General features: G+C 46.5%; 1 protein-coding gene across 1 annotated transcript in view; it reads right to left on the bottom strand.

Annotated features, from left to right (window-relative positions):
• LOC115135961 (E3 ubiquitin-protein ligase TRIM37) overlaps positions 1 to 14,845 on the bottom strand; it is a 38,940-nt gene extending 24,095 nt beyond the window's left edge. The window contains 9 exon segments of the mRNA XM_029671226.2: positions 3,425 to 3,492; positions 3,597 to 3,720; positions 3,981 to 4,103; positions 4,222 to 4,309; positions 9,094 to 9,210; positions 9,862 to 9,902; positions 11,774 to 11,875; positions 13,928 to 14,006; positions 14,432 to 14,845. Of these exon segments, the coding sequence (XP_029527086.2) occupies positions 3,425 to 3,492; positions 3,597 to 3,720; positions 3,981 to 4,103; positions 4,222 to 4,309; positions 9,094 to 9,210; positions 9,862 to 9,902; positions 11,774 to 11,875; positions 13,928 to 13,948 (684 nt within the window). The 5' untranslated portion in view covers positions 13,949 to 14,006; positions 14,432 to 14,845.

The following is a 14,845-nucleotide window of genomic DNA, read 5'->3' as shown; positions in this document are numbered from 1 at the left end:
CGTGTTCTCGCACACCCGAGCTTCTGGTCAGCGGGGTGGTGGCACCGGGATCCTCATCTCTCCCAAGTGGTCATTCTCTCTTTCTCCCCTTACCCATCTGTCTATCGCCTCCTTTGAATTCCATGCTGTCACAGTTACCAGCCCTTTCAAGCTTAACATCCTTATCATTTATCGCCCTCCAGGTTCCCTCGGAGAGTTCATCAATGAGCTTGATGCCTTGATAAGCTCCTTTCCTGAGGACGGCTCACCTCTCACAGTTCTGGGCGACTTTAACCTCCCCACGCCTACCTTTGACTCATTCCTCTCTGCCTCCTTCTTTCCACTCCTCTCCTCTTTTGACCTCACCCTCTCACCTTCCCCCCTACTCACAAGGCAGGAAATACGCTCGACCTCATCTTTACTAGATGCTGTTCTTCCACTAACCTCATTGCAACTCCCCCAAGTCTCCGACCACTACCTTGTATCCTTTTCCCTCTCGCTCTCATCCAACACTTCCCACACTGCCCCTACTCGGATGGTATCGCGCCGTCCCAACCTTCGCTCTCTCTCCCCCGCTACTCTCTCCTCTTCCATCCTATCATCTCTTCCCTCTGCTCAAACCTTCTCCAACCTATCTCCTGATTCTGCCTCCTCAACCCTCCTCTCCTCCCTTTCTGCATCCTTTGACTCTCTATGTCCCCTATCCTCCAGGCCGGCTCGGTCCTCCCCTCCCGCTCCGTGGCTCGACGACTCATTGCGAGCTCACAGAACAGGGCTCCGGGCAGCCGAGCGGAAATGGAGGAAAACTCGCCTCCCTGCGGACCTGACATCCTTTCACTCCCTCCTCTCTACATTTTCCTCTTCTCTCTCTGCTGCTAAAGCCACTTTCTACCACTCTAAATTCCAAGCATCTGCCTCTAACCCTAGGAAGCTCTTTGCAACCTTCTCCTCCCTCCTGAATCCTCCTCCCCCTCCCCCTCCTCCCTCTCTGCAGATGACTTCGTCAACCATTTTGAAAAGAAGGTCGACGACATCCGATCCTCGTTTGCTAAGTCAAACGACACCGCTGGTTCTGCTCACACTGCCCTACCCTGTGCTCTGACCTCTTTCTCCCCTCTCTCTCCAGATGAAATCTCGCGTCTTGTGACGACCGGCCGCCCAACAACCTGCCCGCTTGACCCTATCCCCTCCTCTCTTCTCCAGACCATTTCCGGAGACCTTCTCCCTTACCTCACCTCGCTCATCAACTCATCCCTGACCGCTGGCTACGTCCCTTCCGTCTTCAAGAGAGCGAGAGTTGCACCCCTTCTGAAAAAACCTACACTCGATCCCTCCGATGTCAACAACTACAGACCAGTATCCCTTCTTTCTTTTCTCTCCAAAACTCTTGAACGTGCCGTCCTTGGCCAGCTCTCCCGCTATCTCTCTCAGAATGACCTTCTTGATCCAAATCAGTCAGGTTTCAAGACTAGTCATTCAACTGAGACTGCTCTTCTCTGTATCACGGAGGCGCTCCACACTGCTAAAGCTAACTCTCTCTCCTCTGCTCTCATCCTTCTAGACCTATCGGCTGCCTTCGATACTGTGAACCATCAGATCCTCCTCTCCACCCTCTCCGAGTTGGGCATCTCCGGCGCGGCCCACGCTTGGATTGCGTCCTACCTGACAGGTCGCTCCTACCAGGTGGCGTGGCGAGAATCCGTCTCCACACCACGTGCTCTCACCACTGGTGTCCCCCAGGGCTCTGTTCTAGGCCCTCTCCTATTCTCGCTATACACCAAGTCACTTGGCTCTGTCATAACCTCACATGGTCTCTCCTATCATTGCTATGCAGACGACACACAATTAATCTTCTCCTTTCCCCCTTCTGATGACCAGGTGGCGAATCGCATCTCTGCATGTCTGGCAGACATATCCGTGTGGATGACGGATCACCACCTCAAGCTGAACCTCGGCAAGACGGAGCTGCTCTTCCTCCCGGGGAAGGACTGCCCGTTCCATGATCTCGCCATCACGGTTGACAACTCCATTGTGTCCTCCTCCCAGAGCGCTAAGAACCTTGGCGTGATCCTGGACAACACCCTGTCGTTCTCAACTAACATCAAGGCGGTGGCCCGTTCCTGTAGGTTCATGCTCTACAACATCCGCAGAGTACGACCCTGCCTCACACAGGAAGCGGCGCAGGTCCTAATCCAGGCACTTGTCATCTCCCGTCTGGATTACTGCAACTCGCTGTTGGCTGGGCTCCTGCCTGTGCCATTAAACCCCTACAACTCATCCAGAACGCCGCAGCCCGTCTGGTGTTCAACCTTCCCAAGTTCTCTCCGTCACCCCGCTCCTCCGCTCCCTCCACTGGCTTCCAGTTGAAGCTCGCATCCGCTACAAGACCATGGTGCTTGCCTACGGAGCTGTGAGGGGAACGGCACCTCAGTACCTCAGGCTCTGATCAGGCCCTACACCCAAACAAGGGCACTGCGTTCATCCACCTCTGGCCTGCTCGCCTCCCTACCACTGAGGAAGTACAGTTCCCGCTCAGCCCAGTCAAAACTGTTCGCTGCTCTGGCCCCCAATGGTGGAACAAACTCCCTCACGACGCCAGGACAGCGGGTCAATGGCGAAGTTGGCTGTCTTTGTTAGGAATAAATAGTCTTCACACAGTTCGCAACGAGCCAGGCGGCCCAAACTGCTGCAAATACCCAGTCTCTGTTGCACAGAACGCAAGAGAAGTGACACAATTGACCTAGTTAAAAGATTTTCATGTAAGCAGGAAATATGAACTAAAATATATATATCAAAAATATATAATTGTGTATTGATTTTAAGCAAGGCGTTGATGTTTATGGTTAGGTTATCATCCGTTTGGTGAAGTAGGCTATGATTCAATGATAAACTAACAGGCACCGCATCGATTATATGCAATACAGGACAAGCTAGGTAAACTAGTAATATCATCAACCATGTGTATGTAGTTAACTAATGATTATGTTAAGATTGATTGTTTTTTTAAGAAAATATGTTTAATGCTAGCTAGCACCTTACCGTGGCTCCTTGTTGCACTCGCATTAGAGGTATCCAGCCTGCCATGCAGTCTCCTCGCGGAGTGCAATGTAATCTGCCATGATCGGTGTCCAAAAATAACGATTACCGATTGTTATGAAAACGGCCCTAATTAAATCGGCCATTCTGATTAATCGGTCGACCTCTAACCCAGAGTGCTGTGCGGTGTGGCGTGCCAGACTGCCACTGAAAACACTCACTTCCCACTCTCCTCCTAAACACCTGCCTCCACAAACCACAAGACAACACAGTATGTCCTGCAAGAAACACACCCTCTCAAGCAGGTACAACACATTCCAATCCACTTGTAGTGCTACCTACGGCATTCCTGGTGTTAAATATTTTTTAAATGGTACACTGTATACTGGTATGGTACAAGTCCACATACCTGATGTTCCACCTCCTGCAGGAGAGACTCCAGTAGCTCAGTCTCTTGGGTGAGGGAGGTCTTCTGACCTGTTGGGAGAGGACATTTTCATATAAAAATAATATTTGAGTGACATAGAAGGGCATTACAGTGACAAGAGAGAAAAACAAATGGTGTCATGAAATTTGCGTACCCATGAGGGTGATGAGTTTGTTTTTGAGCTGGTTGTCGAGACGGGCAATCATCATCTCTACTGCATTACGAATCTCTCGCACTCGCTCGTCTTTGGCCCCTCGCACTGCTTCCACGTTCCTCTCCTGAGAGAACCCGAAAACATATGTTGAATTAAGGCAGACGGTTGCGGCATTATAATGTATTTTGGTGGAACGGTAACTTCATCTGTCATCACAGAGGGATAGAGTGGAGGAGGCATCCCATCACAACAGAGGCAAATTAGCTGTAGTGCCCTTGTGCCATCTAGAGGCAAAATTCAGCAGTGTGCAGTAGTGATATTGATACTATTTTCTCATGTGTGCTTCTAACCAAGCTAAAAAGAAAAAGAAACAGTGCCCCTCACCACCTCCTGCACCAAGCTGATGAGCTCCATGAGGCGGCGGCGGAGCTTGGCCACCTCCTCGTTCACCTTGGACACGTGCTGCTCGTAGATCTCAGCCAGAGGCTTGAAGGTGTGGCCGCCATGCTTGGGGAAGGAAAAGGGGTGAAGATCAAAGTACAGGAATGGACTGACTGAGCACTTGTTTTGTTATACCAAAGGGATGTGGGGCTTGACTGAGAATACTCCTCTGTGGGCCACTTACCATGCCTCCCCACAGAGCACATTGGTGGCAGATGCACTTCTTACAGGTCCAGCAGAACACACTGAGTTTCTCATGGTGGTTCTCACACCTGTAGACAAACCATAGAAAACTGACACATCTAGACCCTCTGGAATCTATTTTCAACACATTTTAAGTTACATTAAGCAGGTTTCGATCCAACCTTTTATTGCGAGTAAAGTACATGTCGGACAAAAAAAATGTCACGACAGGCCTGATGGAAATTCAAATTGTCGAACAAAACACACTTGACAATGTGGGCAATTTTTTTGCTGGTGAAATAGATTATGCAACAAGTGCTTCATTCTATAGCTAGAGGACTCCTGATATCTCCAGGAGTGATAAGTATAATTTGTCTTTATCTGTTGTCTAGTACTCTCTTTTTGCTCGCTATGACATTATTTTAAGTGCTGCCCGTCTTCGCATTAGCCTACTTGGTGTGTGAACTGCGACTGCTCAAAACTTGCAGATGATTCTTGACACATCTAAGGGGCAGGGCAATTTGTGACTTGTTTTGGTAATCAGTGGTTGTATTGGAGAGGGAGTGGTTTCTCCTCTCCTAGGCATTCAGCAATAAGTGTTAGTACTTCAGTCTCCCCTGTTTTCTCAACGGCAGCTGTAAGCGGCGGTCGAGTCAGTCTCGTCCCCGAAACAAAGACTGCTCTGCCGAGGTGTTCGGAAGGCTCCACACCACTCTCTCGCTTGAGAATCTTACCAAGTTATTTTCTGATGATCTCATTTAGCCATTTTGTAGCTTTGGCAACTATGCGTGTTTTCTATTCCATGTTCGCTCCTCTCCCTGTAAGCTTTACAGACTCCCACCCACTTGGCTTCAACCCTTCTAATATACCGTAATTTCCGGACTATAAGCCGCTACTTTATTCCCACACTTTGAACCTCGCGGTTTATACAATGACGAGGCTAATTTATGGATTTTTCCCGCTTTCGCAAGATTCATGCCGCCGCCAAAAAACTGAGCACCGTCACATAATGTGACGTAAATCGAGTGCGCTCAAACTTCCCATCATTCTGATTACGGTAGTAATTTTGTCATGGCAAAGACACGGAGAAATGCATATGATGCATCTTTCAAGTTGAAGGCGATCGATCTGGCTGTTGGAAAAGGAAATAGAGCTGCTGCATGGCAGCTTGGCCTTAATGAGTCGATTATAAGACTTTGTAAACAGCAGCGTGAGGAACTGACTCAGTGCAAAAAGACAACAAACCTTTCATAGGGAAGAAAAGCAGATGGCCCAAAGTATTTGCAGCCACTCGACATCAGTGTAAATCGTGCATTTAAGGTGGCGCTCCGTGTTCAGTGGGAGGCTTGGATGACAAGTGGGGAGAAATCCTTCACTAAAACGGGCCGCATGCGAAGAGCAACTTATGGTCAAGTCTGCCAGTGGGTCCTGACAGCGTGGAGCATTGTCAAAAAATCCACAATCATCAACGGGTTTCGAAAGGCTGGACTGCTGCGTGTTGAAGGGGCAGCATGAGCTCAGCGGGGTATTTGCCTCCGGATGAAAGTGACGAGAGCGACAATGAAAACGATCCAACATCGGATGAAGCAATTCTGAGGCTATTCAACTCCGACACTGAAGGAGATGACTTCAGTGGTTTCAGTGCACAGGAGGAGGCTTGGTAGGCTACTGTTTTAATTTTTGTTACAATCCGTGTTTCGTTAAAGCCTATTTATTTTTTTGTTACAAGCCGTGTTTCGTTTAAAGGCTGTGTAAAGTTAATTTGTTTCAATGTACAGGTAGGCACCTGCGGCTTACAGACATGTGCGGCTTATTTATGTACAAAATACATATTTTTTAATAATTCAGTGGGTGCGGTTTATATTCAGGTGCGCTTAATAGTCCAGCAATTACGGTAGTGTACCCTGCATGTACAACCCAGGTGGAATTGCGGGTCCCTGGCAACGGTTGGAACTGCCAATCTGCGGCCAAGAGCGCCAAGTTCATCTCACACTATGCTGCCCTTCAATCCCTTGACTTTTTAATATATTTTTTTCACCCCAGAGAACACTGCTACTCCAGCTGCTCTCTTCATCTGACTACGTTTTTTCTCATAGTCCAAGAGCATCTGGTCGTCGCGGTGGTAGCATAGGGGTATTCATTTCTGCTATATTTCTCCTAAATTCTCTTTTTCCCCTCCGTCACCTGGCATTCAAATGAAGAGATTGACATGCTGTCACTTGTCTACTCAAGCTTAACATTGTTGTCATCCATCGCCCTCCAAGTGCACTTGGAGAGTTCCTCAATGAGCTTGACACCTTGATAAGCTCATTTCCTGACGATGGCTCACTGCTCTTAGTACTTGGCAACTTCAACCTCCCGATGTATGCCTTTAATTAGTTTCTTTCCAACGCTCGCTTTCCCCTCCTTGCCTTTTGACCTCACCCTTTTCCAATCCCTTCCAACTCACAAGACAGGCAATTTTCTTGATCTCATCTTTACTAGTGGCTGTTAGCCTACAAATCTCACTACAACTCCCTCCCCCACTGTCTCCCTTTCCTAGCCACTCAGCCTCTTCGACCCTACCCTCCCCCTTTCCACATCTTATGACTCGCACTGGAAATCTAAACTTTCTGAGGACCTATCATCCTTTCACTCTCTCTTCTTTATCTTCTCTTGCTTTGCATCTGTTGCTAGAGCCACTATCACTCTAAATTTCAAGCTTCTTCCTTTAGCCCCAGGAAACTCTTGTCCACCTTCTCTTCACTCCTTAAATCCTACACCCCTCCCTCCCTGTGGATGACTGTCAACCACTGAATAGGTTTATGACATCCGCTCCTCAATCACAGCCTATTGAGTCCACTGGTCCCACTCACACGGAACTACCCTACGCCTTCACCTCCTTCTCCCCACTCTCTCCAGATGAAATATTGTGACTGAGGTCTGGCCGCCCGACAACCTGCCAGCTTGACCCTATCTCTGGAGACCTAATTCCATTCATAATTTCCCTCATCCCTGACTGCGTCCCCTCTGACTTCAAAATGGCCAGAATGCTCCCCTCCTCAAAAAACCAACATGCGAGTCGTGATGCAAAAAAACTATGGACCTGTATCCCTTTTTCAAAACACTCGTGTGCTGCCTCTGATCAACTCTTATCGCTCTCAGAATGCTCTTCTTGACGTTGGGCCAGTAACCAAAACATTGCTAGATCGAATCCCTGAGCTGACAAAGTAAAAAATATGTTGTTCTGCCCCTGAACAAGGCAGTTAACCTACTGTTCCCAGGCCTTCATTGTAAATAAGAATTTGATCTTAACTGACTTGCCTAATAAAATAAAAAGTCAGGCTTCATGACGGGTCACTCAACCGAGACTGATCCTCTGCGTGGAGGCTCTCCGCACTGCCAAAGCAGACTCTGTTCTCATCCTCCTAGATCTATCCACTGCCTTTGACACAGTGAACCATCAGATCCTCGTCTCCACCCTCTCAGGGCTGGACGTCTCCAGCGCTACACACCCTTGGATTGCATCGTACCTGGCAGGCCGCTCCAACCAGGCAACATGGAGAGGATCTGTGTCTGCACCACATATTCTCACTACTGGTGTCCCCCAGGGCTCGGTTCTAGGCCCTCTTCTCTATATAGACCAAGTCACTCGGCTCAGTCATATCCTCACATGGTGTCTCCCATCATTGCTATGCGGATGACACTCAACTACTTTTCTCCTTCCCCTCTTCTGAGACCCAGGTGACGAGACGCATCTCTGCGTGCCTGGAAGATATCTCAGATTGGATGTCAGCCCACCACCTCAAGCTCGAAAAGACTGAGCTGCTCTTCCTCCCGAGGAAGGCCTGCCCGCTCAAAGACCACTCCATCATAGTTGACTTCTCCACAGTGTCGCCCTCCCAGAGTACTGAGAACCATGGAATGACCCTGGACAACACCCTGTCGTTCTCTGCAAACATCAAAGCAGTACCATGCTCCTGCAAGTTCAAGCTCTATAACCCTACCTCAGTCAGTCCTAATCCAGGCACTTGTCATCTCAAGTCTGGACTACTGCAACTGGCTGTTGGCTGGGCTCCCCGCTTGTGCCATCAAACCCTTGCAACTTATCCAGAACGCTGCAGGCCGCCTTGTTTTCAACCTTCCCAAGTTCTCCCATGTCACCCAGCTCCTCCAAACACTCCATTGGCTTCCAGTCAAAGGTCGCATCCACTACAAGACCATAGTGCCTGCCTCCAGAGCAACAAGAGGAACTGCCCCTCCCTACCTCCAGGCTATGCTCAAACCCTACACCTCAACCCGAGCACTCAGTTCTGCCACCTCTGGTCTCTTGGCCCTCCCATCCCCACAGGAAGGCAGCTCCCGCTCTGCCCAGTCCAAGCTCTTCTCTGTTCTGGCACACCAATGATGGAGCCAGCTTCCCCCTGAAGCTAGGACAGCAGAGTCCCTGCCCATCTTCCGAAAACCCCACCTCTACAAAAAATATCTTATACGACTAAGAGCTTTTTTGTGAACTTCGTCATGAGACTTTTTATCCGAAACAAGTTTGTTTGAATGGAACACAACTCGTGGGAAAACATTTTTTATGCCGATTTTAGAATATTCACTTTCAAATTGGATGGAAACCTAGAGCCAAACAACAAGCCATTTATAAACTCAGCCCACTTTCCAATGTGCTGGGCCTTTCACATTTCTAAGCTGAAAGGACACATTGTTCTAGGTTGCTTTTGCCTCATACCGCATTTAGTTTAATGGGGCCCAGGTTGTGTTTGAGGGTATGGATAGAGAGGGGGAGCGAGGGCAGAGAGAGAGAGACAGAGAGAAAGAAAGATGTGGTAGTGATGAATGGGTCAAAGGGGAGCGAGGGATGGAAAGGAGGGATGCTGGGGCTCACTTGTCCTTGTCGTTCTCCTCGTGTTTGGAGAGATTGCAGAGCTGCAGGGTGTCCAGCTGCTGGGTAACCTCTTCAGCCCAGCGGCAGTTCACCAACTCCCGCAGCTGCAGTGGTGCCCTGGAGACAGACACACACACACACACACGGTCATACACAGACATGATCGGTCTTGAAAAATAATGTCCCCTAAATGGTGGCTACAGCCTAAGTCTATCCAAAACCATCTAAATCAAACCATTTGGTCAAAGGAACAGTTACATACAGATCTCAAAGTTCAGTATTCCTTAAGATTAATTTAAAACGTTTCTTTTAGCATAATTAATACTGGCATTAGATCAGTCCTCACTGTGAATTTTGGGGGAAATCTATACTTTATTTCCCCGATTTACTCTTAACTCTGCTGCCTGAATTCTAAAAAGGTTGTTCTGGAACATAATCAGTAGTAGGCTAACCCCCGCTGCATTTAGCCTAGCAGTTAGAGCGTTGGGCCAGTAACTGAAAGGTCGCCGTTTCGAATCCCGAGCCAGCAAGGTTGAAAAATCTGCCGTTCTGCCCTTGAGCAAGGCAGCTAAACCACAACAACTATTGCTCCCCAGGCACCGAATAACATGGATGTCTATTAAGGCAGCCCCCGTACCTCTCTGATTCAGAGGGGTTGGGTTAAATGCGGAAGACATATTTCGGTTGAGCAACTGACTAGGTATCCCCCCCTTTCCCTAGTCCCTGCCAGGAATACTAAGTACTGTTTTCAAACACAGAAGGGCTTACCGACAGTGTGGGCATTGGGCTCTCTGCTCAGTCAACCAGCGCTGTCAATAAAAGAGGTTACATGTCAGCATTGCAGATGAGGTTGTAACACTGTATAGATGTATAGGTTTTTACAGGATGCCTAACACCCATGACTGCCTCGAATTCCTATATTTGTAGCCTGACACTTCAAAGTAAACACTGTAATGAGAATTGCTCTATACATTAAAATCATGGTATAATGAGAGTGGAATATTGGTTTTCCCTTAACATCTTTGGGGTAGGGGGTAGTATTTTCACATCCGGATGAAAAGTGTACCCAGAGTAAACTGCCTGCTACTCAGGCCCAGATGCTAGGATATGCATATTTGGATATAAAACACTCTGAAGTTTCTAAAACTGTTTGAATGATGTCTGTGAGTATAACAGAACTCATATGGCAGGCTGAGAAAAAACCTGAGAAAAAATCCAATCAGGAAGTGGGAGGTTTGTAGGTTTTCAAGTCTTAGCCTATCCAATATACAGTGTCTGTGGGGTCATATTGCACTTCCTAAGGCTTCCACTAGATGTCAACAGTCTTTAGAAACTTGTTTCAGACTTCTACTGTGAAGTGGGAGAGAATGAGAGCTGATTGAGTCATGGGTCTGCCAGACGGCCATGTGCTCAGTCAGGCGCACGCCCGTGAGAGTTAGCTCCGTTCCCTTTCATTTCTAAAGACAAAGGAATTCTCCGGTTGAAACATTATTGAAGATTTATGATAAAAACATCCTAAAGATTGATTATATACATTGTTTGACATGTTTCTACGAACTGTAATATAACTTTTTTGACTTTGCCTGGACCTAGTGCCTGCGCATTTGGATTACTGTACTAAATGCGTGATCAAAAAGGAGGTATTTGGACATAAATGGACTTTATCGAACAAAACTACCATTTATTGTGGAACTGGGATTCCTGGGAGTGCATTCTGATAAAGATCATCAAAGGTCAGTGAGGGGGTGAGAAGGATTACTTTATCCTATCCTAGGTATACCTCTTTAAGGAATACCTAGGATAGGATAAAGTAATCCTTCTCTCCCCCCCCCTTAAAAGACCTAGATGCACTATTGTAAAGTGGCTGTTCCACTGGATGTCATAAGGTGAAAGCACCAATTTGTAAGTCGCTCTGGATAAGAGCGTCTGCTAAATGACTTAAATGTAAATGTAATGTAAATATTTATAATGCTATTTCTGACTTTTGTTGACTCCATAACATGGCGGGTATCTGTATTGCTTGTTTTGGTCTCTGAGCGCTGTACTCAGATTATTCCATGGTGTGCTTTTTCCGTAAAGCTTTTTTGAAATCTGACACAGCGGTTGCATTAAGGAGAAGTATATCTTTAATTCCATGCATAACAGTTGTATTTGTCAACATTTATGATGAGTATTTCTGTAAATTGACATGGCTCTCTGCACTTTCACCGGATGTTTGAGGTAAAACATAACGCACCAATGTAAACAGAGATTTTTGGATATAAATATTAACTTTATCGAACAAAACATACATGTATTGTGTAACATGAAGTCCTATGAGTGTCATCTGATGAAGATCATCAAAGGTTAGTGATTAATTTGATCTCTATTTCTGCTTTTTGTGACTCCTTTGGCTGGAAAAATGGCTGTGTTTTTTTGTGACTAGGTGCAGACCTAACATAATCGCATGGTATGCTTTTGTCGTAAAGCCTTTTTGAAATCGGACACTGTAGTGGGATTAACAACAAGTTTATCTTTAAAATGGTGTATAATTCATGTATGTTTGAGGAATTTTAATTATAATATTTCTGTTTGAATTTGGCGCCCTGCACTTTCACTGGACATTAGCGTCCTCACATGCCAGCTGTGAAGTGTTACGCTAACAAGCTAGTCTCGTTGCCCGTGGCGACATGTCACTCACCCGTATGCAGCTGAAGCAGCAGAGTTTGGAGCAGTGGGGGCAGAGCCGAGCATCCCTCAGCTTCTCCATACAGATGAAACAGCGGAACACCTCCGCGATACTCTGTGTGGCAAGATAGAAGTCTTAAATATTATCAAAGCAAGACTGGAACCATTATACACATGGACAGGAATCAGTAGGCTCAAATGTGGTGTATGATACATTACATGAATAAAGGCCTAACTTTAAATATTTTCTGTATATTTAGAAACAGTCAACTGGCAGGTGTCTTCACTGACATTTTCAACATGTCCCTGATTAAGTCTGTAATACCAACATGTTTCAAGCAGACCACCACAGTCCATGTGCCCAAGAACACGAAAGCAATCTGCCTAAATTACTACAGACCCATTGCACTCACATCCGTAGCCCTGAAGTGCTTTGAAAGGTTGTTAATGGCTCACATCAACACCATTATCCCAGAAATCCTGGACCCATTCCAATTTGCATAACGCCCCAACAGATCCACAGATGATGCAATCTCTATTGCACTCCACACAGCCCTTTCTCACCTGGACAAAAGAAACACCTATGTGAGAACGCTATTCATTGACTACAGCTCAGCGTTCAACACCATAGTGCCCTCAAAGCTCATCACTAAGCTAAGGATCCTGGGACTAAACACCTTCCTCTGCAGCTGGATCCTGGACTTCCTGACGGGCCACCCCCAGGTGGTGAGGGTAGGTAGCAACACATTGCCACGCTGATCCTCAACACTGGATCCCCTCAGGGGTGCATGCTCAGTCCCTTCCTGTACTCCCTGTTCACCCACGACTGCATGGCCAGGCACAACTTCAACACCATCATTAAGTTTGCCGACGACACAACAGTGGTAGGCCAGATCACCGACAACGATGAGACAGCCTATAGGGAGGATGTCAGAGACCTGGCCGGGTGGTGCCAGAATAACAACCTATCCCTCAACGTAACCAAGATTAAGAAGATGATTGTGGACTACAGGAAAATGAGGAGCGAGAATGCCCCCATTCTCATTGACGGGGCTGTAGTGGAACAGTTTGAGATCTTCAAGTTCCTTGGTGTCCACATCCACAACAAACTAGAATGGTCCACACACACCAAGACAGTCATGAAGAGGGCACGACGAATCCTATTCCCACTCAGAAAACTAAAAAGATTTGGCATGGGTCCTCAGATCCTCAAAAGGTTCTACAGCTGCACCATCGATGGTTGCGGGTAGTGCGTACGGCCCAGTACATCACTGGGGCTAAGCTGTCTGCCATCCAGGACCTCTACACCAGGCAGTGTCAGAGGAAGGCCCTAAAAATAGTCAAAGACCCCAGCCATAGACTGTTCTCTCTACTACCTCATGGCAAGCGGTACCGGAGAGCCAAGTCTAGGACAAAAAGTCTTCAACAATTTTTACCCCCAAGCCATAAGACTCCTGAACAGGTAATCAAATGGCGACCCGGACTATTTGCATTGTGTGCACCCCCCCCTCACAGCCCCTCTTTTACGCTGCTGCTACTCTCCGTTTATCATATATGCATAGTCACTTTAACCATATCTACTTGTACATACTACCTCAATCAGCCCGACTAACTGGTGCCTGTATATAGCCTCGCTACTGTTATTTTCACTGTCGTTTTTATGTCTTTATTTACCTATTGTTCACCTAATACCTTTATTTATTTATTTTTTAGAAATTGCACTGTTGGTTAGAGCCTGTAAGCAAGCATTTCACAGTCAGGTCTACACACGTTGTAGTTGGCGCACATGACAAATAAACTTTGATTTGTGCACAATGAGCACAGGGGGGGCTCAGTCATAGACAAGGAAGCAGGAATCAATTCTCATTTGGTACAGTTGGTGCACAATCCGATGTAAATTACTGCCTGGTGGGGTGAGCTATATTTGGAACCCATAACCCAGTCTAATGCCAACGTTGGCTTAGAGCAAAATCTCTAGTCTAGTGATATGTCCTGAGCTCAGGAGTGCTTGCATCCATCCATCAGTTTAGGGAATTTTCTAGTTAGAGCAGCATGTCAGGTTGTTCACTCAAATGTCATAGAGATAGGTATTTATCTAAAATCTACACAGTGGGGTAACCAGTGACATACATGTGCATTTAAACTGATGTGTAAAATGTAAACACACCTCAACACTTTGTTCATCCATCTCAGCCAGTTTGCTTTTCTTCAAATGGAGGAAATTGGGTGAAATATGAATCCAATACCTATTTTCATGGAGAGAAAGAAAACAATAGCGTCAAACGAAAATGTAGATAAAGGTCCAGTCAAAAATAGTGTTTTCTTGTCACTTCCAACGCATGAAGGAATTAGTTCACGATATCAAGCAATGTTATTGTTCAATAACTTCTAACGGACAGTTGATTTTGGCTCTGTGTGACAGGTTAGATAACGTTAACTAGCAAGGTGAGGTGGTCTCTTTGCGAACTAACAACACTGCGGTTTCCAAAACGACTATATTAATTACAAATTGGCATGGTGTTAAACAACATAGCTGACTAGCAACACAAACATAAAAGAAAACCAAGGAAGGTGTGCGTGATGAGGGCGAATTCAAACGTATAACTAACGTTAACTAATAACGTTAGCTGATTATGATAGCTAGTTAACGTTAGATAGCTGGTTACCTTACCTTCTCAGATGCTAGCTGGTTTAGCTAGCTATTTCTTCTTTCTTCAGAAAGGCATTGATAACACGCAGATGTTCCACTATTATTTTGGATGTGTGAAATTGGTAGCGTCAACTAGCCTGATTCCTAACCTCAACTATACAATAAACGAGTTAGCATTAAGCATCGAGCTAACCTGGCCCTTCACTAGCTAGCAGCCCAATTGACAGACAGCTAAATTGCCTCCACTGTAAATATCAAATTCATACTGTAGACAGGCTTCATTCAATGATACGCGTGCACGCAAAACTAGCATCGGGTTTGCAACCCGTGGCTACATTTGTTTTTCTTCCATGATGAAGGCTATAATCTGCTGCAGCTACATATCATATCACCATTGGAGACCATTTCCATGTTTATCGCGATTGCTTCAACCAA

This window comes from Oncorhynchus nerka, linkage group LG10, assembly GCF_034236695.1.
Source record: "Oncorhynchus nerka isolate Pitt River linkage group LG10, Oner_Uvic_2.0, whole genome shotgun sequence".
Lineage (NCBI taxonomy): Eukaryota > Metazoa > Chordata > Actinopteri > Salmoniformes > Salmonidae > Oncorhynchus > Oncorhynchus nerka.
This window is presented reverse-complemented; position numbering and strand designations above follow the sequence as displayed.